The sequence below is a fragment of the Choloepus didactylus genome, chromosome 2 (genome assembly GCF_015220235.1).
Source record: "Choloepus didactylus isolate mChoDid1 chromosome 2, mChoDid1.pri, whole genome shotgun sequence".
Taxonomy (NCBI): Eukaryota; Metazoa; Chordata; class Mammalia; order Pilosa; family Megalonychidae; genus Choloepus; species Choloepus didactylus.
In genome coordinates, this window is record NC_051308.1 from 183,905,476 (window position 1) to 183,930,268 (window position 24,793).

General features: G+C 37.8%; 1 protein-coding gene across 6 annotated transcripts in view; it reads right to left on the bottom strand.

Annotated features, from left to right (window-relative positions):
* The window catches only part of PATJ (PATJ crumbs cell polarity complex component), a 450,328-nt gene that overhangs the window by 31,699 nt on the left and 393,836 nt on the right, over positions 1 to 24,793 (bottom strand). For all 6 annotated transcript variants that reach the window (XM_037827057.1, XM_037827058.1, XM_037827056.1 and 3 more), the window contains 5 exons: positions 12,626 to 12,709; positions 7,832 to 8,025; positions 5,636 to 5,783; positions 3,888 to 3,974; positions 147 to 261 (listed from right to left, as the gene is read on the bottom strand). In XM_037827057.1, coding sequence (XP_037682985.1) covers positions 147 to 261; positions 3,888 to 3,974; positions 5,636 to 5,783; positions 7,832 to 8,025; positions 12,626 to 12,709 — 628 coding nt within the window. The remainder of the gene's footprint in view (positions 1 to 146; positions 262 to 3,887; positions 3,975 to 5,635; positions 5,784 to 7,831; positions 8,026 to 12,625; positions 12,710 to 24,793) is intronic.

Sequence of the window (24,793 nt, forward strand, 5' to 3'; positions counted from 1 at the left end):
TCTTTCAGAAAGATTGGGACTATGTGGCCAAGTCAAAAGGTTTAAAAATATTTTGATTGAAGGTGAAAAGGTTGCTTTTGAAAACACTTAATATTTTCAAAATTAGGTAACAGGATGGTTTCATCAGGGGTGTATCCAAGTAATACCTGGGTTTTTGGGGGAAGGATCTGAAGCTCTTTTTGTACCGACCAGGTTTTGTAGGCTGGTGATAACAGGAGCGAGAGAAGGATGAAAGCTGCTATGTGTGCTATGTTGACTCCCCTGAAAAGGAAATCCAGTGGTCAGTTATGCTGAAACACAGACTTGGTCTTAAAAAGTTCATATTTATTATTATTTTAATCATGGAAATAATCATAACCATTTAATAGAAAATCTGAAGCAGTCCAAAAGAACTCCCCCCCGCCCAATGTTCTCTCTCTTACCATCCTCACACAACCCCATTTAACATTTTCTCCATTGCGCTCTCCAATATATGTTTCCCCTCCCCCCATTATATACGCTTTTACACATGGTTTCAATTATTAAGGTAGAAAACACCCCCTTCCACCACCCTTTTCTTGCACTACCTGAAATCAAAAACATTCTCCTAGATTGCTACACAGTCTTTATATATGATCAGGTAATGGACACTATGTGTCATGCAGGGCTACAGTCAACATTCAGTCCCCTATTACTGAAATTACATTACATATTTTGCTAACTCAAGTACAGGAAAACCTTGATTAACTGCAACTCAACCAACTGGAACCCTCAATTATAGGAGAAAGCAGTAAATATCAAGGGAAAAAAGTTATGTTTTAGGAAAATACTAGATTTTTTTTCTCAAAGATTTTTTCTCAAATAATAATTCAGTCCAATCTGCTAACCTCCATTATTTGTCCTTTATTAACTTAAATAAATGCTGAGAGGTCTACAATGTGCAGTCATTTTACTGCTAGTGGTGAATGAACGAAAATTTTATACAGGGTAGAGGCCCTATTTAATACAGAAAACAATATCACCAATAATGAATACTTTTTTTCTACCAAATTATCAAGGCTATGCCTAATAGCCTCATAAAATTTTGAGCTAAGCCTAAGATCACAATTACCAATTGATACATTATAATTTGATCCATTTCCTTAATTTTACAAGTTGCTTAATATTTCAGCACTTCTTAAATATGAGAAATTTCAAACATACAAAAAAAGTTGAATTATACAGTTGACATCCATATACACAACTAGATTCCACAATTAATATTTTGCTATATTCCATCCATTTATCTACCCCTCAATTCATCCTTTTCTTTTTTTTTTCATTTCAAAGTAAGCTGCAGACATCAGTATACTTCACAATGAACATATATATTTAAATGATTTTTTAAATTCAGTTTTATTGAGATATATTCACTACCCTACAATCATCCACACTATATAATCAATTGTTCATAGTACTATCATACAGTTGTGCATTCATCACACAAATCAATTTTTGAACATTTTCATTACTCCAAAAAAAAAAAAAATAAAAATACAAGAACACCCAAAAAATCCCATCTCCCGTCCCCCCTATTATTCATTTAATTTTTGTTCTCACATTTAATGCTTTTTAAAAAACATTTTCCCTGAAAGGATATGACTAAATCAATGCTGGTGGGGCAACAGATGACTGAGGAAGTTCAGCATAATATCTAAAATGCTCAGAAAAATGTGTTTGCCACAGCCTTTAAAAATATGACCTTTGCCTGGCTATGTTCCCTCAGTTATCTGAGGAAAAGATTTCTCAAGTGTTTTTTTCCTAATACATACTTCCCCCCCTCTGCAGAGTAGCAATGTTCCTTTCTGGTTAATAGGAAAAGTCATTTTAAAAGAACAGGCTTTGTGTCCCCAAGGCTAGAATTAGCACTTAATAAACCTGTTTCCCAGAGGCCAAGCCAAGTGGTTATAATTCTCCTTAGTTCTCAAAAAAAAGACACCTATCTTTCTATTTTATAATTGCCCAGAAGGAAATCTGTGCCCCCAGAGGGCTTGACTGCTTTAAATAGTTCTGGATTTGAAAATGGGAATAGGCTCATCTTTTTCTCCATCTGGGTAAGTGGATTGTTTTCAACTCAGGATCATGGAAGATACTTCCTTCTCACAGCCAGCTACAAATCTTCCAAATGGCCAATGAATAGCGCAAATTCTCATATCTCAACCATAATTATAAGGGCAAGGTGAGGATAAAATATATTTACTTTTTCTTTTTAAATTGAATTCAACTTATACCCTGTGAAATAAAAACTCTGTGCAAGGTTAGGGAAGTATTTGACACTTTTGTCCCAGATTTCCAAAATGTGACAGTTCATATTTTTAAACAAGATAAATGTTAATATTGGTTTCTTGTTTCTTTGACAGTTAATGATGTAACTTCTACATGTGTTAGGTCTGTATTTAACCTGAGTGTGAAGCTTTATCAATTACTGAGACATTGATATACGTTCCTGAAGAAGAACAAAAATCCAGCTCTGACCACCACCTCACATTTAGCCCAAACTTTTCCTATAAAACACACATTCCTTTTTTGTGCCTTTGCATATGCTATTCGTCTGTCTGGGATGTGTTGTTCCTCTTTTCCATCTATCAAACTCCTTTTGGAGAAAGACCCAATGAAACCTCCTCTGTGTAGCCCTCTGGCAGGAATAATAACTATGGCTTCAGTATTGTACATTCTGTATTCTAATCTCCTTTGTACAGTGAGGCTCTAAGGAATAAGCCTGGGGCAACTGCGAAAACTGAGACCACTGCTTTGCACCTCAAGTTCCCATTGTTGATGGAGTCTGTTGAGAATCATCACCAACCACTCACTCCTGGGACCCCACTGCAGCACCAGGTCTTTGTTATGTATGATATTTGCTGCCCATTAGTAAGTTAGAAATGAAAAGGAAAAAAAAAAGTTCCAAAATGTTACGTGATGTTTATTGGGTTTGGCTGCTTTGAGAATTCTTTAAGAAAGCCAGGCAGTTAACTAGCACGGTGATCCTCTCTGAACTATGATATTTTTTTTTCATTCATTTTCTGATAGTAGTGAGGCCAAGGAGGCAGCCTATAGCATTCCAGAAGCACCTGTGAGCCAACCACAAAATCAGAGCTTCTCCTGAACAAGGCCTTGGAGCAACCAAGGAGAGAACCAAAAATCATGCTTTAACCTCAAAACAAAGGCCACAGAATGGATCAGGGGGTCGCAAGTGAGTTTCTATAGGTTCATTATGCACCCAGTGGGACTAAACATATAGTCTACTGTCTTGGTTTTTGTCCGTTTTTACAATGAAAAAAAAAAAAAAATACAGTGAAATATCGTTTATTAAAACAAAAAAGTGGCACTTAAATCAGCCTTGCAAATAAACGTAAGATGCTTGCTAACCCACAAAATATCACCCACCAAGGCCTCCCTCCCACAGGAGAAAACCCACATTCTTTGCTCTCCTAGGAATATACCACTAATTGCCCTCAGCATGTGTGAGTGGCTATTCACAAGTTAAGTTTATAGCAATATTTAATGGAAAGAATAGAACAATGTTGTGCTAATGAGGGTCAAATTGCCACCAGATGTTGCTTTCTTTCTTTTTTTTTTTTTAAATAAATACAGCTGAGTACATGCATGTATAGGCAATATAGAACTAACAGTGGGAGAGAAAAGTAGGTCTAAGAAAACATTTGCAGACCTAAAGGGGAGAAAAATCTGGGGATTAATGAATTTCCACCCCACCCTTCATTTTTATTCCAAACACATTAAACTACACCAAATTTGATGTTATGAAAATGCTACATATTAGACATTATTTCCAAACAATCATGTACGAAACGGAGAATTTTCTCCCAAATGGAAGCAGGAGAGAGTTAGTCTGGCTGGAAGCCACCACCAACCTGACTGTTCTGTGATGTCTTCCTCGAGGAGGGCCAGGACCCAGCTTGGAGTCTTCCAATCTCTAGCTGCACAAGCCCCTGAGCACACTTGGGATGGCAAGAAAAGAGCAGAAATGAAAAACAGTAGCATTATGTTCTAAAATATCATAGCACAATCTCCACTTATCTCTGTAGCCAAGAACTATAAAAGGGTGTGAAGGCAACAGGCAAAAAGTAAGTCAGTAATAATAATAATTAAAAAAAAAAACCCAAAATAACAAAATTTAAGAACTCAGCAGTATTCATCTCATGATTTCTTAAATACGATTAGATTTCAATTCACGTCTTTTCTCTTTCTTCTTCCTACTGGGAGAGTCTTCAAGATCAGTGAAATAATTAAGAAAAAGCAGTGAAAGGGAAAAGGACAGAAAAATCAAACATATCACTAATCTACAAACACAAATCCTTTCTTCAGTAACAACTGAAAGTAGACCATATTGGCAAAATGGGATTTAAAAATAAAATTCATTTGTCTTCAAAAAAGCTTCCACAGCTACTTGTGAAATACAGAATAAAATGCACCTAGTTATAGTTGAATGGAAATTTATAATTGTTTTTATTAACCAGTTTCTTCCATGGGAAGTAGGATCCATATGGCAGGGAAACTTGGAAGTGAATTTTGAACTTTAACATTTCTACAACTTTAGTGAGATACATTTTGGATAGTAGAAAAACCACTCAAGCAGAGAGTTATGTGATCTTGGGCAGGTCAATTCACTTTTCAACCCTCTTTTTTATTGGAGGAATTGGTCTAGGTTATCTTTAATGTTACTTTGAGCAATAAAAGCTGGATTTGATGAATTCACAACACTAAACTCCTCTAGGAGAGTCCATCCCATCAATTGCCTTTAGAGGATAATTGTGTATACTTGGAATTCTCACAAATACGAAAAACTAGTTTAGAAAACCTAAAGCAGGGTTCTCTTCAATGCTGTTAGTTGAAACATCAGAGCTTTCTTTTAGAACTATTCCAGGTTTTTTGTTTAAAATAATCAGAGAATCGGCATCGTGGGACTGAGAGTGTCTTCTTGACCAAAAGGGGGATGCAAAATGAGACGAAATAGTTTCAGTGGCTGAGAGATTCCAAATGGAGTCGAGAGGTCACTCTGGTGGACATTCTTATGCACTATATAGATAACACCTCATAGGCTTTAATGTATTGGAATAGCTAGAAGTAAATACCTGAAACTACCGAACTCCAACCCAGTAGTCTGGACTCCTGAAGACAATTATATAATAATGTAGATTACAAGGGGTGACAGTGTGATTGTGAAGACCTTGTGGATCACACCCCCTTTATCTAGTGTATGGATGAGTGGAGGAATGGGGATAAAAACTGAAGGACAAATGGGGTGGGATGGGGGGATAATTTGGGTGTTTTTTTTCACTTTTATTTTTTATTCTTGTTCTGGTTCTTTCTGATGTAAGGAAAATGTTCAGAGATGGATTGTGGTGATGGACGCGTAACTATGTTGTCATACTGTGGACAGTGGATTGTATATCACGGATGATTGTATGGTGTGTGAATGTATTTCAATAAAACTGAATTTAATAAACCCCCCCCCCCCCAAAAAAAAAAATCAGAGATTACACTTCTAGTAAAATTTAGAATTAGCATAAAATCCAATACATTTATAATCAGGTTAGAATAGAACAATTCCCACTGGACTTCAACTGTGTCAGCTGGGCAGAAAGCACCTAGGACTCACCTTGAGGACAGTGGCCACTGTCTCCTGTGAGGCGTTTCTCATGTCCTCTCCATTCACAGATAAGATCTGATCCCCCTGAATCAATCTCCCATCAAGGTCAGCTGCTCCACCTTTCACGACGTCAGAAATAAACACTCCACTTCCATTTCTGTTAATAACATAAAGCAATGAGGTACTGGCACCATCTGGTATTTCTTTATTATTAAATGTGAGGTTGCTGACATTCTATACAGATTCAGACAGTAAGGCACAAAACCATTGCCCTACATGGAGTCTCTCCAAGCATATGTACGTGTCACAAGAAGAAAGCAAACTTCAAGATCTGTTCTGTTAGCTGCTCTGCACCACATGTGGGTTGATTTTGTTTACAAACCTAAGAGTCTCAGCTTGTTTGTTTTGTAATGCATTTTCAGTGATGGGTTTATGATGCTGAAGTAAAAAATGAGATGATAACACAGTTTTTGGCACAAAATTGGTGCTCAAAAATGGTAGCTAATATTTTAATTTTAATTATGGCTTAGACTGCTGGAAAAAAGCAGTAGGCTAGACATCAGAGGTTGGTGAGGATACATGAAATAATATTTATGAAACTAATTTGAATTCTTCCTTAGAAAATGGTCAACACAATTTAAGGCAACATTGGAAATACTGCAGTCCCGTTGGAATCAATGTATAAAAGGTACCTAAAAGCTGGTAAGCCATGGAAGCTAGAATTACAGTTTCAGGATATTAACCTCTCCAATTCACTGTGAGAAAAAAAAAACCTACTAGTAGTATTCTGGGACAATTACTGAAATTCCCATGAGTAAGCAGCATATACTTCAAAACAGCAGGCTAGCCATTAGAATCTACCTACATTTACGGGGCAAGCTATTGCTTTTTGGCTATTTTTTTTTTTTTTTTCTTTTCTCAATTTCCTTTAAATCTATTTTTTTTTTTTAAATTCAGTTTTATTGAAATATATTCAAATACCATACAATCATCCATGGTATACAATCAACTGTTAACAGCACGATCATATAGTTATGCATTCATCACCACAATCTATTTCTGAACATTTTCCCTACATCAGAAAGAATCAGAATAAGAATAAAAAATAAAAGTAAAAAAAGAACACCCAAACCATCCCCCCCACCCCACCCTATTTGTCATTTAGTTTTTATCCCCATTTTTCTACTCATCCATCCATACACTAGATAAAGGGAGTGTGATCCACAAGGTTTTCACAATCACACTGTCACCTCTTGTAATCTGCATTATTATATAATCGTCTTCAGGAGTCCAGACTACTGGGTTGGAGTTTGGTAGTTTCAGGTATTTACTTCTAGCTATTCCAATACGTTAAAACCTAAGAGGTGTTATCTATATAGTGCATAAGAATGTCCACCAGAGTGACCTCTCGACTCCATTTGAAATCTCTCAGCCACTGAAACTATTTCGTCTCATTTTGCATCCCCCTTTTGGTCAAGAAGATACTCTCAGTCCCACAATGCTGGGTCCAGATTCATCCCCGGGAGTCATATCCTGCGTTGCCAGGGAGATCCACAACCCTGGGAGTCGGGTCCCACGTAGGGGGGAGGGCAGTGAGTTCACCTGCCAAGGTGGCTCAGTTAGAGAGAGAGAGAGGGCCACATCTGAGCAACAAAGAGGCACTCAGGGGGAGACTCTAAGGCACAATTATATGCAAGTTTTGGCTATTTTTCTTAATAGAAAAGTACTGTCATGAAGAATTTATGCCTATCTCTCAACTATGCCTACTCAACTAGTTCAAACATAGTATGAAATGGATATGGCGCTCTATCACAGAGCAATTTTCTTAACCCAGCATTGTATAAATATATCTCTTCTCATGATATTAACTTTTTCTTGTGTATGGCTGCCTTAATTAATCCCCGCAGGCCTCAGATCTAGGTGACTGCAAGTTGAAAGAACCTTTTTGACTCCATTCTCACTCTATAAGGGAATAAAAGTCTGAATACTCTGAGTGGATTGGGCTTGGACTTCTATCTTGATGCGAATTTTTTTTGGTAAGATTTGTTCAGAAATATGGCCTATGTTGTTTAGACATTCATAAATATTTTAATATTAGAAATCACATCATTAGTTTACATTAGGTTTTATCTGTTTTTAGGCATTAGTCTCTAAAACTGAAGGAAAAAAGCCAGGCCTGATTTGCATAGCTTTTTCCCCCCCTACCGTTTCCCAACAATGCTGAGCCCCAGTCCTCGGCCGGCCTTCTTCTGCAGATCCACAGGAAAAATCTCCAAGTTCTCCTCGTCCCTGTAGTGTGCCTCGTCTCTGTACACCACCAGCCGCACCTTCTGGGGGGTCTGCCTCAGGGCCGTGATGGCCTCTTCGTGGCTGGCGCTCCTCAGATCGATCCCATTTACCTGCAACAGTGGGCATCCCCTGAGGGGCAGCTGACGGCAGAGGCCTCTCCCTGCTCTCTCTGGTCCTCGATCCAACTGGTGCAAAACCTCCAGAAATTTTCAGCTATTCCCAAAGCACACAGGGAGTGACCACCAGCAGCATGAGCTGCTTCAAATACAGAGAAAGGAACCCTTATTCCCACCACCCCATCCACACACAAATAAGCATGGGGTGAATTAGTATATATGTTAATGCAACTTTACACAGCTGTGAATTTTACTGTGGGATCAACATGAGAGAGACAGAAGGGACTAACTGGCTCATTTAATTGAGATCAAAAGAGAAATAAATATTTGTTCAGCATTTTTAGATTCAGTTTGCTTATTGGAGTTGGCATCTTCACTCTTAATTGCTGTATCACAACCACCTCAGTACAGGCCCAGAAGGAAGTGAGGGGCTGGTATTTCCAACAGTGTCAAAGACTCCCTGCAGTTCACTCATTTGAATATGGATCCAAGCAAGCACAGATAGAACCACATATTAGACAGCATACTGTCTCATATACAGAAAACATACTGTACAGAAAACAGCATTCATTAAAGCCCCAACTCTGCTTCTTGCAAGCCATGTGAATTTGGATAAGCCACGTAACCTCTCAGAGTCCCTGTTTCCTTATCTGTTAAATGGAGATCGTAGTCAACTTATTTTTTTTTACTTAACAAATACTTACATAGTGCTTGTATGCTAGCCCCTTATGAATATTTACTCATTTAATCCTTATGTCAACTCTCTGAAATAAATATGGTTATTATTAGCATTTTACAGATGAGAAAACCAAGGCATGGAAAAGTGAAGTGACTTGACTGAGGTTACAAAGCTACTTTATGGAGGAGTCAAGATCTGAACCCCAACAATCCAATTCCAGCCTTAGTCCCTACACTATGCTGCCTTGCGAGTTAGTCTTAGGATGGATTATTTGGTCCCAAAGTTACATTCTGATGTCAGTTAGTGGATTAGGTACATGGAAGAAATCGAGGAGCACAGCAGCCCAAGACTCCAAGAAAGGAAGTTATGGGTCAATGAAGTCCTAAAGTCACAGCTGGGAAAAGAGCCAGAATGGGACTAGACAAGGGTAGGTAATGAGACAGAGCCAGAGTTCTCTCCAGACATGGGTTCTGGTCCACCCCTGTGTGCCACAGGCAGGTCAAGCCCATCTCTTTCTCCACTCCTTCATCTGTGCAAGGAGAGGCTGGCCTAAGGCCTTTTCTGATTCTAACATTCTAAAGACTAAAGAACTGTGGCAAAAGATGCTTATCAAGGAGGGAGAAAAGAGGAATGAAATCTTGAAGAAGGTGACATTTGAGGTACTTAAAAAATTCTATGAGCCAATAAAATGTTTAAACACTTACTTTTCCAGGTACTTTATCTTTTTCTGGTATATATCTTGTGGGCTTGTGAAACTCACTTAGATTAACTACACCCAGAATAAAAGAGGTTAAGAACATGGCTTTGGATATAAATACATTTCAGGTCTAGTGCTGATTCCAACTTACTGGCTATTTGAAACCTTGGGTAAATTACTTAAGCTAAGCTTCATATGGGTCATTTACAAATTGGAGATGATGATAGTGGTAATAATAAGAATATTCAGTGTTGTGATGATTAGATGAAATAAGCCCTGTAAAGCATTAAGCACAGGGCCTGGCACATAGTTATGCCCAATACAAATTAGAAACTGATACTTCACAAGGAATTGAAGTAACTGCAGTCAGGTCTGTTTCTCTGGGCATGATGAGCATTCACTGCTACTTTAGGCCAATGAATACATTCTCATTATTTGCAAGGTAAACCCACAGAACAAAGGGGAAAACAATGCCTGTAGAAAATGTGGTCTGAGCTGATTATTTTCCTGTATTCCAATAGATGGCACACAAGACCACTTCTGGTATTCAATTGAAAAAAATGTTACCTCCATGAATTGAAGGTGAACTTACTAAGCCTCTAAATACTTTTTTTAAGGCCCTAACAATTATACTTTTTAAAATGAAAAGCAATGGCATTAAACTCTAACCTTACAAAAGCATTTTCTGTTGCATTCTAGCATCAAGATGTCTGCTCAAATCAATACAATCTGTTCCAAGTTCAGTTTCCATTTGCTCCTCTGCTTATCAAAGACGCCACTAAATGTGCTGATAATCATGGGAGAAATATCACTGTGTGGCTAGAATATTGTGGAGTGATGTACTAACTTCAGTGCCTTACAGGAGCACTGTACGCGTTATTTAGAACATTCATTATAGAGGGGCAGGGGAGGTAATGGCAGAGCTCCCTACTGGAGAAGGGCCATAGGGAGCCCTAGTTGCCAATGGAGCATATCGTATTCCTCAGGTGGGAGGCATGGAGAGTGGGTGAACCATAGCTTTAGAAGGAAAGGATAACCAAGCTAGGGCAGCAGTTCCTCAGGGAAAACCAGGCATTAACTCTGTTAACTCTTTCTGCTCTTGCTTGCACAATGCAGAGATGGCTAGAACAAGAAAGACCACACTCTGTGCCAACCATAGACTCATCAACCTTGTCATACTAAAAAATTATTTGATTATATTTTTGGAAGCAAACTCCAGCTTATCCTAATTTTAACATGAAGATGGTATTTAATACAATGGAAAGGCAGCTTGCAAAATGCAGAGGACTCTCACGAGTCTTAAGTCCATTACTCGGAAAAGCATTGATATGGGAGTGCATTGATATGAAATTTTGCACCAAAGCTGGCCTGTTTTCCTCTAAAGGCAGCCTTCGGGTCACAGGCCGATTTATTCATTGGCGTGCATCGGCCACAACTGGAACAGTTACAAATGTGGGGTCTAAAGCTGCTGAGAAAGCAAATATGTTACTTGACCAAACCTTGAACTCTAATTCTTACCTAACACACCATAAGCTCTCATGGATCAGATCCTGTCTGAGGTGCGAAAGAAGCCTGTCAAGGCTATCTTTAATAAGAAGTGTAGACCATCCATCCAGATTGGGTAATATAATTCCGCCAGATACCAGGAAATGGTTTATCTGATCTTTCAAAGTCTCCTTCCACTTAAAACAAATTTGCTTTCTTCATGCTAATCTGTGCTGAGTGTCACTTGTACATCAGTATGGAGAGTAGCTATAGCTTAGGGTCTATCTAATACAAATAGATTTAGTTAAAATAATCTTTTTTGAAGTATAATTGGTAAAAAATAAACTGAACATATTTAAAGTGCAAAATTGGATAAGTTTTGACATGTGAATTTAACCTGTGAAACCAATATTGCAATATTAGATTTAGCTTCAAGTTATTATAGAAAAATTTGTGGACTTAAAATTCATAAGTATCAAAGCATATTTACAACTGCAGACTTTGGAACATTCAATCTTATTTCATCTTGGAAAGCCAATTATGATAACACCAGTTCATTAGAAAATCTAGAGAGAAGAACAAATAAACAAACTCCTAACCACTAAAAAATGGTGTTGTATGCTAAAGCAGTCAAGCCAGTTCCCAAAGAGGCCTCACTTATTTTCCTAACCTCATACACTTGTACCTTAATAAATGTACTGGGAATATGTTCAAATCCAATGATGAAGCACAGTAAAGACCTTCAGGAAAACCCTATAACTTGACCTGAATTTAATTTGCAATCAGCCTGGCCTCTCCTTTAACCCCTTCTTGCTTGTATTTTTTGCCCTTAATTATATCTCCAGTTTCATCTTGGGAGGCAGAAATGAACCCCCAAAGGGAAAAATAAAATTCTATGATGTCATTCCTAATGTGCTATATTAAAGCTGCAAAGCAAAATGCTCACCATAAAATTGAACCATTCAATTAAATTCATCCAATGAAAGAAATAAATTTTGCCTAAAGGTTTCACACCATAGAAAAAGCTCTTTAGTTTCACCTACCAGAATGCCTGATGTTGGCTTTCCATTCTTTTGTTCGCTGGTTCAGACACTGCATGCCTTGGCACTTTTTAAAAGGCTTAAATGCCTTTGCTAAGAGTCAGTTTTAAAGAGTCAAGTAAAGCATTTCAATTTTTAATAAGTACAATATACTGCCTAAAGGGAGATGATTTTACATTTATATCAGGTTGAAAACATAGAGAGCAGGGCATGGACCTCCATTTGAGATAAAGATTTATTAGGATTAAGAAAATAACTCTTAAAATTGCAATAAGGTCTTTAAAATATCAGGCATGTGTTAACGTGTATGTATGTGTGTGTGTGTCTGTATGTACAGATTTTTAAGAAGGAATTTAGTAAGGTATAATGGACAGGCAAAAAAAATCAAATTGCAATAATATACAGTCTCATTTGATACTTATATTATAAACCAGAAGTTGTAATTTTCCCTTTAATTTAAAAAAAATACAAACAGATTTAGACTGATAATTTGTCATGATTCTAAACCAGGGAGTTGTTCAATGTACATTAAGGGAAAAAAAGATGACTATGGTAAGTGTTTTGATAAATGGGAGAGAAATAAGTAAGGACAGAATTGAGTAGAAGACTGTGAATAGATAAATTGGCTTTGTGGATCAAGGCTAGTGAAGGAACTATATTTACTGGTATAAAATAAAATTCAAAATCATATACCTCTAATATCTGGTCACCAGCCCAAAGTCTCCCATCTCTGGCTGCTGCTCCTTCTTCATAGACTTCATGTATAACTATAGCATCCTATAAAAAACAAATTCTTATTAATTTTCAACAATCACAAATGCTTCTTTAAGCAAACAACAAAATCATAGGCAGCAACCAATTATTTGCTATGTACTAATAATGTTATATTCTATCTGACATAAAAATAAATAAGACACAGGATATACTCAGAGCTATAATTAATTTTCCCTAAGTTTATTATTTCATTCCTTCAGAACTGGCTTTGCCTAATATTTCATGTTAAACTTGCTCCATGCGTTTTACTGCTAACTGTACGTTGCTGCTGTGAATGAACTTGAGGTGAACTATGTGTCATTCTTATTTACATTTTATGGTGTATTTTGAAACACGGTTTCATGTATTTATTAATATTCAAGGATTTGGCATATGTGTGGCCTGGTGAAGGGGGTTTGTCAGGCCTCATTATATGAGGAATAAAAGAAAAGAACTTTATTGGAATGAACTGGCCCTGGGGGATAGAACATGGAGTAGTGGAAAGAGCATTCACAGACAAGTGTGAGACAGCTGTGGGTTCAAATCCTGGCTCTGCCACTGTGTTATCTTGGGCAAATTAACTCCTCTGAACTCAGCATTCTGAGCCATAAAATCAGGATAACAATATCTAAGCTAGGTAAACTTTGGTTGAGGAAAGTGTTTCATAGCTACTGAATTAACAAAAAACGAATGATTTGTATCTCTTCAAGTTAATAACAAATATTCTTATCTTTGCAAAAATAACATGTATTTATACAAAAGATTCAAGCAACATCACAGGGTGTGGTATACCACGAAATGACTGCCTCCTGTTCCAGACTCAGTCTCACTCCCCAAAGACAACTTGTGGACCACTCCAGAACTTTTACATTTATACACCCAAATATTTATATATTTTTGGTGAGTCTATTTAAAAAAATATTAAATTGGATTTGTTCACCCTATTTTCCTCTACTTGAGTAAGTAGTCAAGTTTCAAAATTCCTGTCTCAGGATTTCTGAGGAGCTGCACACTGAAGCAAGCAGAAGTCAGTGGCTCTCTCTTTCTTTCTCTTTCTTTCTTTGTTTTAAAATAAAACTGAAGGGTGCTGAAAAGATGATGTTGAACGGATTATGACAGGTGTTCTGGAAGGTTGCTGGGAGAGGGAAGGAGCTTTTGAATGGAGACCCAGAAACAGAGATCTGTGGGTCTCAGGAGAAGTGAGAATTTGAGCCCTATGTGCTTACCCCCTGCCTGCAACACACACACATGCACATGCACATGCACACACACACACACACACACACACACACGCTGCAAGACTCTGCAAGCAAGGCAATGGCCAAGGTTGCAGAAGAGATCATGTAGACTTAGGCAAGGATGGCCTTGACGATTATCAGGGCAGACTGATGGCAATGACCATCAGTCTTTTCAGTGTCTGGGTGCTTTTTTAAGAAACTGGGAACTTGGGAGTTAATGAGCCACCAGAACGCCTGAGGTTGAACTTCCTCATAGAGCTTCAGAATTAGAATTAAGTTGCCCTGAAGCAAATAAAGAAACACTTCTTGCAAAAATATAACAAAAAAGAGAGGCAAAACAACAACAAACTTCCTTCAAAGACAAAAAAAGATTTCCTATACAAATTCCAGATGAGGGAAGCAACAGAAGAAAATAAGAGGTCTATAACTAGATAATTCATCTGGAATCCAAATACCTTTATATTTCATCACCACAGTTTGGAAAATGTTCCTTATTATAGCAACTAGAGAGGCAGCTCTCAAGAGCCAGGAAAGGTTCCTTGATCCAGACAATTTACTTTTCAGACTCTGTACCAGCAACAGATTTTAGACCATTCTTTGTTTTAACTGTGACTTATGAAATTTCCAGATCCGGACAGCATTTATGCTGCCAAGAGTTTGTTTCTCTTAACTGTTTCAGGGGAAAAATTTTGTGGAAATTTGCTGGGTCAGTAGCTTGAAGTGATCCCCACATTACCAAGATTCTACTGAGGGTCATTTGCATTAAAGTAGCGCAGGGAAAAATTCATGCAGGCTCCTGGTAACTCCCTGTGTAATGCTGGGTTTCAAAACTTGGTGCTCAAATACCCCCTTTGCACTGGACTGGGAGAATCACAGACTAAGTTCATACCATGCATGGTTTTAACAGAGCTTAATTTTTAGTATAAACTCCTTTACAAAAGCCAAATGGGAAATTTCTGTCCATTCATTCTAAAAGAAAGAGAAAGACCCTATGGAGTTTTTATTTCACAAAAGTGGCCTGAATCCCAAACCCCTGTGATACTTTCTGGGTACTCAATGAACTATCATAAATAAAGGAAAAACACTGCTAATAGTCCCAAATTCTGAATTCACTGCCAATGGTCCATTTTGGGTTTGTGAGTCTTTCTATGAAAAACTCCCCATTTATTTCTTTCCTTTTGCTTGACTACTGCTGTAACTTCTTTTAAAGTTATCAGTGAAAACACAAGAAAACATGAGACATTCTGACCTGTCAACAGAAAAAGGCCTCATTTCTTACCATGTGTCCTTGGGAACTAAAAATGTTCTTTGAAGCGGTGCTTCTGGGCGAGAGATGTGAGGGGTGGGGGCTAACAACTAAATTAGGAATGTGGGCTGGTGAATCGAAAACAGAAATGGATTTGATTTATATTTAAAAACCTGTGTAGCTTATAGGGTAGGGGAGAAAAGTAAAAAAGTAAAATAGTAAAAAAAAAATTGTGATTAGATGATGTAACAGGTCATTAATGAAAAGACTGACCTGTATTATTTTAAATAAACATTTTGGAGTTGATTATGCACATGATTCTTATCTCCTCTTTGGATATCTTCCTCTACATTTAAATGCTCTTGAGCTATTCAAGCAAAGCTGCTCATTGGCCCAGCCCTCTTTAACTCTGCATGTTTAAATAACGTTCGTCCACTCAAGAACACCTCATTGATTCCCATCTACCAATCAATGCCAAAGACTACTAAAACTCATCCATTTCAGAAGCAGTCTATTAATCATTTCCCAGTGGGTGGGCTGCTGTCTTCTTCTGAGGAAAGGCCATGGAAGCAAGTGATTATGAGCTAGGTATCTAGAGTCAGATTTCCTCAGTCCAAATCCCAGCCCTGCTGTTTGTTGGTTGTGGACCTTGGGATGACTGTTAACTGATCCTGACCTCAGTTTCCTCATTTTTATATAGTTTTAATAGTACCATCTACATATAAGGCTTTATTACAGTGTCAGCACACAGCAAGAGAGCAATAAATGATATTTTTAATAACACACATTCATTCTCATTTAATATATATGTGTCAAAGACACTACACACTTACCATTATGCCATTTGATCCTCATAACAACTAAGAAAGATTAGTATTACTAGTCCCATTTACAGTTGAGGAAACGGAAGCTCAGAAAGGTTCGGACTTGACTGGGTCTTTGCAGCTTCTAAGGAGAGATGGAATTCCAACGCAGGACTGTTTGGTACCAAAGCCTGTGCTCTCACCACTTTAGCAAGCTTCTCATCTGTTTCGAATATTTCATTCTACACTTGTACAAAAGCTAACTTGGGATTTTCCATATGGCATCAATTCTGTTGAAATATTGTCTCCTCAGCTCCACAGCCAAACCCCTGAGGGCATAAGCTGATCATTTTATAGAGGGTGAACAAAAAGAAGACTTGTGGAAGTAGAAATCTAAGCCTTTGCCTTAATGGGGTGAGGTGACAATCTATGGATTTCCCTTGCTAGTGTTGGTCATGGTTAGGGGTTCGTACTACCCAGAGCATGAGGGGTAGGCCCTCTCCCATTCCAACACAGAATCTCTCTTTTAATTCCATTTGTTATTCTTGTCTCTCTCTTTCCTTTCTTTTATTTTTTCAGTTCTGTTTCTCTGTACCCATATTAGTCATTGAATGTTTTTTTTCTCCCTATAGAGAGGATATTAACAAAATAAACAAGTGATAAATTGATGTTCAAAATAAAAAGTGGTTCTTCCCAAGAAAACAGATTAATTTCTTCTGGCATTGAGCTGAGAACCATTTATAGATGACTAAGATTGACACATAATCAAAAGGTAATTTCCTCCTAATAGCTGTCTGATTTTCACTGGGACAACAGATACTTAAGTAAGGTGACCTGTTTACTTACTGCTTGAGACAAGACCAACAACCTCCCTGTGGGTACTCTAAGTTACTCATTTGGGATGCCAACTCCAGAGACAGAGAACAGTTTGATCAGTGAGTATGAGAATCTCAGATGGGTCAGGCAGAATTTCAGAGAAGAGTGGGAAAGGGCCTCTACTTAGAAACTTTTCCCTCACCAGCCCATGTCTGAAACACCTTTAACTGAGAACTACTTTTTTCCACAATTCAAGACAACCTTAAAAAAATAAAGACTCCCAGGAAGAATTAAATAATTTTATCATATTGTTTAAGGGATCACTGTTGTAATGTTTCCATTCCTAAAAGAGTAAGAATTTATTTATTGTAAAATACAAATAATATATGCATATGGTACTGAACTTAAAATGGTGTACACTGAAAAGTAAGTTTCTCTCAGGCAGCTGCCCCTCAGTCACCCAATTTCCCTCACGAGAAACAAACAGTATTGTCTCTTATGTATTTTCACAGAGATATTCTACATACACACACATGCACGCACACACACAGGTATAGACACACACACACACACACACAGTACTTGAAGATCATGTTCTGTTTCATCTGCTTTAAATGCTCATCCTCCCCTCATTTGTTTTAAGCCAGTCAAGTGCCACCTCTTCTATGAAATTTTCTCTGACCTTCACCTTGTGAAGTTGCTCAATTCTTACTTTGGGTTGCCATTATATCTTAAAGTCATTGAACTTATCAAAGTACCACAGTTGCTTGTTCATGAATCTTTGTTCTTTACTACTTCCCATCCTCAATGAAACCCTTCTAGACAGAGGCTGCTTCCAACTCATCTCTGTATTCTGATGCCCAGCCCAGAATAAGCACTCAATAAACAATGGTTCACTAAACAATTATCAAGAAATTGGTTGGAGACAGAACAGGGGATCAAAATGATCCAGAAAGGGGGGGTGGGTGGAAGGAGTCAGTAAGTCATAATCTTACCCAAATCCAACCAAGCTTCTGATGGTAAAGTATTGATGACATACAACCAAAATATCCATCACAAATGAATGTTAAATCCATCTGAATTTCCAGAGAGCAATTTAAAGGAGCCAAGTATGAGGGACATAATTATCACTAAACCCCACAAAAATCCCAAATTCCTCCAGGGGGATTTAAACTCTGAATTGCTGGAAAAGAATTTCACAACATGCAATAGTGTATCCTTAGACAGAGTCAAAGTCATAAGATACTCAGCCCATCAATCACCATTTTCTTTACTGTTCAAGCTGCCAACAAGTAGATAAAGTAACTCATAAACACACCAATCACTCAGTAAAAAGCAATTTTACTGTTGTCAGAATAGGCCCATAACATTTAAAGAAGCCATGTGTTAGAAAAATTAACTAAAGGTCTCCTGTGGACTGAAGGATATCAGTAATCACCCTTTTGTGGGTGAACTATATTAATAGAATGAGATTTTATATTTTACATTTCTAAACAGTGAATTGTTTTAATAAGTATTCTAGGACAAAACTTTGATAAACAATTACATAGTAGATATTATTGTAAGGAATTATGCTGTAGGTGGCTTAATTTTTCTGTGTGAATGTTTTACTTAGTTTGGATCACTCCAGACTAAAGCTTGATCTTTGCCATACTTGTAAAAACTCCAGCCCCTCAAAAAAAAATCCTAAGAGACATTTTAACTATAAAAAAGTTTAAATTTTATATTTACATGGAAAATATATTTACCAGTGATCCAAAAAGAGTTATATTTTATTCCCTTGTTTTAAGGGAAAAATCCCCCCTAACAAAATAGACCCAAGAGGACCAAAAGAAATATTAAAGATATTGTATATAAAATGAGAATTTTCTTTTCTCTGAAAGAAACCATGTGTCAGATCTGAAGCCTTAGAGGAATAATGCTATTTTAAAACACCATTTAATAGAGTTCTCATCTATGGCTGTCACTGTTCAGAAATCTTAAAGACAGACGTGTCTTCTAAACAGTAGACCATTTTCTCAGCAGGAGGGCCAAACCAATGAAGTGTGATAACATAGCAAGTATAGTAAAATTATCAGGCCACTGCTGTGCAAATGAAAACTATATTTGACTCTACCCTGAAAAACATATGCAGATGTATTAAGGTACTGATTTGTGATGTCTACTGCAGTTACAAAGTTTAAAAAGAAAGTGTTAGTTTAAAACTGTTATAGTGGATCTCACTCTTAACAAAACCAGTAAGTCCCAAACTGTAATTTACAACTAAGGGATGAGTGGTCTTAAAACATGATTCTTTTCCAAATCATTTGTGACCAAATTCTTTAAAAATCAAACCTCCCTATTGTATCTCAGTTTGGCTGAGCTTTTAAAAAAATGTACAGCAGAGTTTGCAAGAAAGGTCTCAGAACTGGGAGTCTGAGAAGTTAAACTTTGTGACAGTTCTGCTGCTATACAACTGCCTCACATTGTTCATGACACTCAGATTATCAGTAAAGCGCAGAGTCGAACTCTAAAGTCATTCCAACTCTAGAGTTCTAGGCCACTATATTCCTAAATATTGTTCAAAGTGAAGTCAAGAAAATCACTGTTCTACAGCAGATGTTTAGATCCTCCTAGGAAATAAGGGCACCTTCCAAACAGCAGGCCAGAGGAACGCTAACTTCCATAGGTGGAAATGCATCAGAAATATCTGTGGGCTGGCAGGGGCAGACAGACTCTGTCTCTTGTTATCTCTTGCTGTGAAACAAATCACTGCAAAGCTTAGTGGTTTAAAACAACAAAAAATCATTTATTTGTTCATAATTCTGTGGTTGGCATCTTGGGCTGGGTTCAGCTAGGCAGTTCTGTGCTATGTCACGTCTGTTGGGCTCTAGCGTAAGTTTGTGGTCAGATGGGGGTTAGGTCTGGGGGTTTCTATCGTGGACGATGTCTATCGTGGATGACCTTACTCTCGTGTCTGGAGTCTCAGCTGGGATGGCTGGGTCTCCCTCCTTCCATGTAGCCTCTTCACAAGGTGGCTCATCCTCAGGGAGGCCATTCCAGGCTTGTTCACAAGGTGGCAGTGTTCCAAAAAAGGTGAGAGCTGACGCTGCAAGGCGTCACACAATGCCACTTTCACCACTATAGGTCAAAGGGAGTCAATGGGTTGACTCAGGTTCAAGTAATCTGGGAAGAGCGGCATAAAATTTATGGTCAATTTTAAGCTTCTACACACTTCATCAAAGCTGTCAGAGGATTCTTCTGGAAGACAACAATGTATGGTGGGAAGAGTACTGGCTGTGGCCAGAGAAACCAGCATTCAGATTTTAGCTCTGCCACTTATCATAGCTGTGTGATACCTCCAGGAAGTCATTTAACTGCTCTGAGCCAATGTTTCTATAAAAAGTAAGCCCTACCTTTTAGGGTTTCAGGATGAAATACGATTATGTATATAATGCCAAGCAATATGTCAGCCAAATAGCAGTGTTCAATGATTGCTAATGAGGGCTCAGCACATATTTATCTGAGGTTTAAGGGACACATATGGTACATACAGGGAGAGGTCAGACTGGTCAAAATCCATAACTCTAAGAAAGAATGACACCAGTCTGGTTCATTTTTTAATTTTTGTTTTTCCTATTTTCAAGTGATCCTAGAATATACCTGTTTGCTTCTTTTCAAGAAAGATTATGCTACAAGGATACTTTAGGTCATTCTTTTTCAAGTCATGTACTACTCAGGGCTAAGCCCAAAGGACCATTTAAATGGCAATGAGCTCTAAGCAGACCACAGGAGTCCTGTGCCAAGGCTTTTTTTTTTTTTTTTTTTTTTACAAAACAAATTGTACTTTCAATTGTTTACAGTACCATTACATAGTTGTACATTCATCACCTAAATCAATCCCTGACACCTTCATTAGCACACACACAAAAATAACAAGAATAATAATTAGAGTGAAAAAGAGCAATTGAAGTAAAAAAGAACACTGGGTACCTTTGTCTGTTTGTTTCCTTCCCCTACTTTTCCACACATCCATCCATAAACTAGACAAAGTGGAGTTTGGTCCTTATGGCTTTCCCAATCCCATTGTCACCCCTCATAAGCTACATTTTTATACGACTGTCTTCGAGATTCATGGGTTCTGGGTTGTAGTTTAATAGTTTCAGGTATCCACCACCAGCTACCCCAATTCTTTAGAACCTAAAAAGGGTTGTCTAAAGTGTGCATAAGAGTGCCCACCAGAGTGATCTCTCGGCTTGTTTTGGAATCTCTCTGCCACTGAAGCTTATTTCATTTCCTTTCACATCCCCCTTTTGGTCAAGAAGATGTTCTCCATCCCACGATGCCGGGTCTACATTCCTCCCCGGGAGTCATATTCCACGTTGCCAGGGAGATTCACTTCCCTGGGTGTCTGATCCCACGTAGGGGGGAGGGCAGTGATTTCACGTTTCAAGTTGGCTTAGCCAGAGAGAGAGGGCCACATCTGAGCAACAAAGAGGCATTCAGGAGGAGACTCTTAGGCACAAATACAGGGAGGCCTAGCCTCTCCTTTGCAGCAACCGTCTTCCCAAGGGTAAAACTTATGGTAGAGGGCTCAACCCATCAAACCACCAGTCCCCTATGTCTGTGGTCATGTTAGCAACCATGGAGGTGGGGTAGGCGAATACCCCTGCATTCTCCACAGGCTCCTCAAGGGGGCACTACATCTTTTTTTTTTTTTCCTTGTTTGTCTTTTTTCTTTTCTTTTTTTTTTTTAACTTTCCCTTCTTTTTTAAATCAACTGTATGAAAAAAAAAGTTAAAAAGAAAACAAACATACAATAAAAGAACATTTCAAAGAGACCATAACAAGGGAGTAAGAAAAAGACAACTAACCTAAGATAACTGCTTAACTTCCAACATGTTCCTACTTTACCCCAAGAAAGTTACATAATATAGCAACATTTCAGTGAACTTGTTCCTACTACATCCATCAGAAATTAACAGACCATAGTCATTTCTGGGCATCCCCAGAACGTTAAATAGCTTATCTGTTCTTCTTGGATTATTGTTCCCCCTTCCTTAATTGCTCTCTACTGCTAGTTCCCCTACATTCTACATTATAAACCATTTGTTTTACATTTTTCAAAGTTCACATTAGTGGTAGCATATAATATTTCTCTTTTTGTGCCTGGCTTATTTCGCTCAGCATTATGTCTTCAAGGTTCATCCATGTTGTCATATGTTTCACCAGATCGTTCCTTCTTACTGCCGCGTAGTATTCCACCGTGTGTATATACCACATTTTATTTATCCACTCATCTGTTGAAGGACATTTGGGTTGTTTCCATCTCTTGGCAATTGTGAATAATGCTGCTATGAACATTGGCGTGCAGATATCTGTTCGTGTCACTGCTTTCCGATCTTCCGGGTATATACCGAGAAGTGCAATCGTTGGATCGAATGGTAGCTCTATATCTAGTTTTCTAAGGAACTGCCAGACTGACTTCCAGAGTGGCTGAACCATTATACAGTCCCACCAACAATGAATAAGAGTTCCAATTTCTCCACATCCCCTCCAGCATTTGTAGTTTCCTGTTTGTTTAATGGCAGCCATTCTAACCGGTGTTAGATGGTATCTCATTGTGGTCTTAATTTGCATCTCTCTAATAGCTAGTGAAGCTGAACATTTTTTCATGTGTTTCTTGGCCATTTGTATTTCCTCTTCAGAGAACTGTCTTTTCATATCTTTTGCCCATTTTATAATTGGACTGTCTGTACTACTGTCATTGAGTTGTAGGATTTCTTTGTATATGCAAGATATCAGTCTTTTGTCAGATACATGGTTTCCAAAAATTTTTTCCCATTGAGTTGGCTGCCTCTTTACCTTTTTGAGAAATTCCTTTGAGGTGCAGAAACTTCTAAGCTTGAGGAGTTCCCATTTATCTATTTTCTCTTTTGTTGCTTGTGCTTTGGGTGTAAAGTCTAGGAAGTGGCCTCCTAATACAAGGTCTTGAAGATGTTTTCCTACATTATCTTCTAGGAGTTTTATGGTACTTTCTTTTATATTGAGATCTTTGGTCCATTTTGAGTTAATTTTTGTGTAGGGGGTGAGGTAGGGGTCCTCTTTCATTCTTTTGGATATGGATATCCAACTCTCCCAGCCCCATTTGTTGAAAAGACCATTATGGCTCAGTTCGGTGACTTTGGGGGCCTTATCAAAGATCAGTCGGCCATAGATCTGAGGGTCTATCTCTGAATTCTCAATTCGATTCCATTGATCTATATGTCTATCTTTGTGCCAGTACCATGCTGTTTTGGCAACTGTGGCTTGATAATAAGCTTCAAAGTCAGGGAGTGTAAGTCCTCCCACTTCGTTTTTCTTTTTTAGAGTGTCTTTAGCAATTCGAGGCATCTTCCCTTTCCAAATAAATTTGATAACTAGCTTTTCCAAGTCTGCAAAGTAGGTTGTTGGAATTTTGATTGGGATTGCATTGAATCTGTAGATGAGTTTGGGTAGAATTGACATCTTAATGACATTTAGCCTTCCTATCCATGAACATGGAATATTTTTCCATCTTTTAAGGTCCCCTTCTATTTCTTTTAGTAGAGTTATGTAGTTTTCTTTGTATAGGTCTTTTACATCTTTGGTTAAGTTTATTCCTAGGTACTTGATTTTTTTAGTTGCTATTGAAAATGGTATCTTTTTCTTGAGTGTCTCTTCAGTTTGTTCATTTCTAGCATATAGAAACATTACTGACTTATGTGCATTAATCTTGTATCCCGCTACTTTGCTAAATTTGTTTATTAGCTCTAGTAGCTGTATCGTCGATTTCTCAGGGTTTTCTAGATATAAGATCATATCATCTGCAAACAATGACAGTTTTACTTCTTCTTTTCCAATTTGGATGCCTTTTATTTCTTTGTCTTGCCGGATTGCCCTGGCTAGCACTTCCAGCACAATGTTGAATAACAGTGGTGACAGCGGGCATCCTTGTCTTGTTCCTGATCTTAGAGGGAAGGCTTTCAGTCTCTCACCATTGAGTACTATGCTGGCTGTGGGTTTTTCATATATGCTCTTTATCATGTTGAGGAAGTTTCCTTCAATTCCTACCTTTTGAAGTGTTTTTATCAAAAAGGGATGTTGGATTTTGTCAAATGCTTTTTCAGCATCTATTGAGATGATCAATTGATTTTTCCCTTTCGAGTTTTTAATGTGTTGTAATACATTGATTGTTTTTCTTATGTTGAACCATCCTTGCATGCCTGGAATGAACCCCACTTGGTCATGGTGTATGATTTTTTTAATGTGTCTTTGGATTCGATTTGCAAGTATTTTGTTGAGGATTTTTGCATCTATATTCATTAGGGAGATTGGCCGGTAGTTTTCCTTTTTTGTAGCATCTTTGCCTGGTTTTGGTATTAGATTGATGTTAGCTTCATCAAATGAGTTAGGTAGTGTTCCATTTTCTTCAATGTTTTGAAAGAGTTTGAGTAAGATTGGTGTCAGTTCTTTCTGGAAAGTTTGGTAGAATTCCCCTGTGAAGCCATCTGGCCCTGGGCATTTATTTGTGGGAAGATTTTTGATGACTGATTGGATCTCTTTGCTTGTGATGGGTTGGCTGAGGTCTTCTATTTCTTCTCTGGTCAGTCTAGGTTGTTCATATGTTTCCAGGAAATTGTCCATTTCTTCTACATTATCCAGTTTGTTGCCATACAGTTGTTCATAATATCCTCTTATAATTTTTTTAATTTCTTCAGGATCTGCAGTTATGTCACCTTTTTCATTCATTATTTTGTTTATATGGGTCTTCTCTCTTTTTGATTTTGTCAGTCTAGCTAGGGGCTTGTCAATCTTGTTGATCTTCTCAAAGAACCAACTTTTGGTGATATTTATCCTCTCTATTGTTTTTTTGTTCTCTATGTCATTTATTTCTGCTTTAATCCTTGTTATTTCTTTTCTTGTACTTGGTTTAGGATTGGTTTGCTGTTCATTTTCTAGCTTCTTCAGTTGATCCATTAGTTCTTTGATTTTGGCTCTTTCTTCC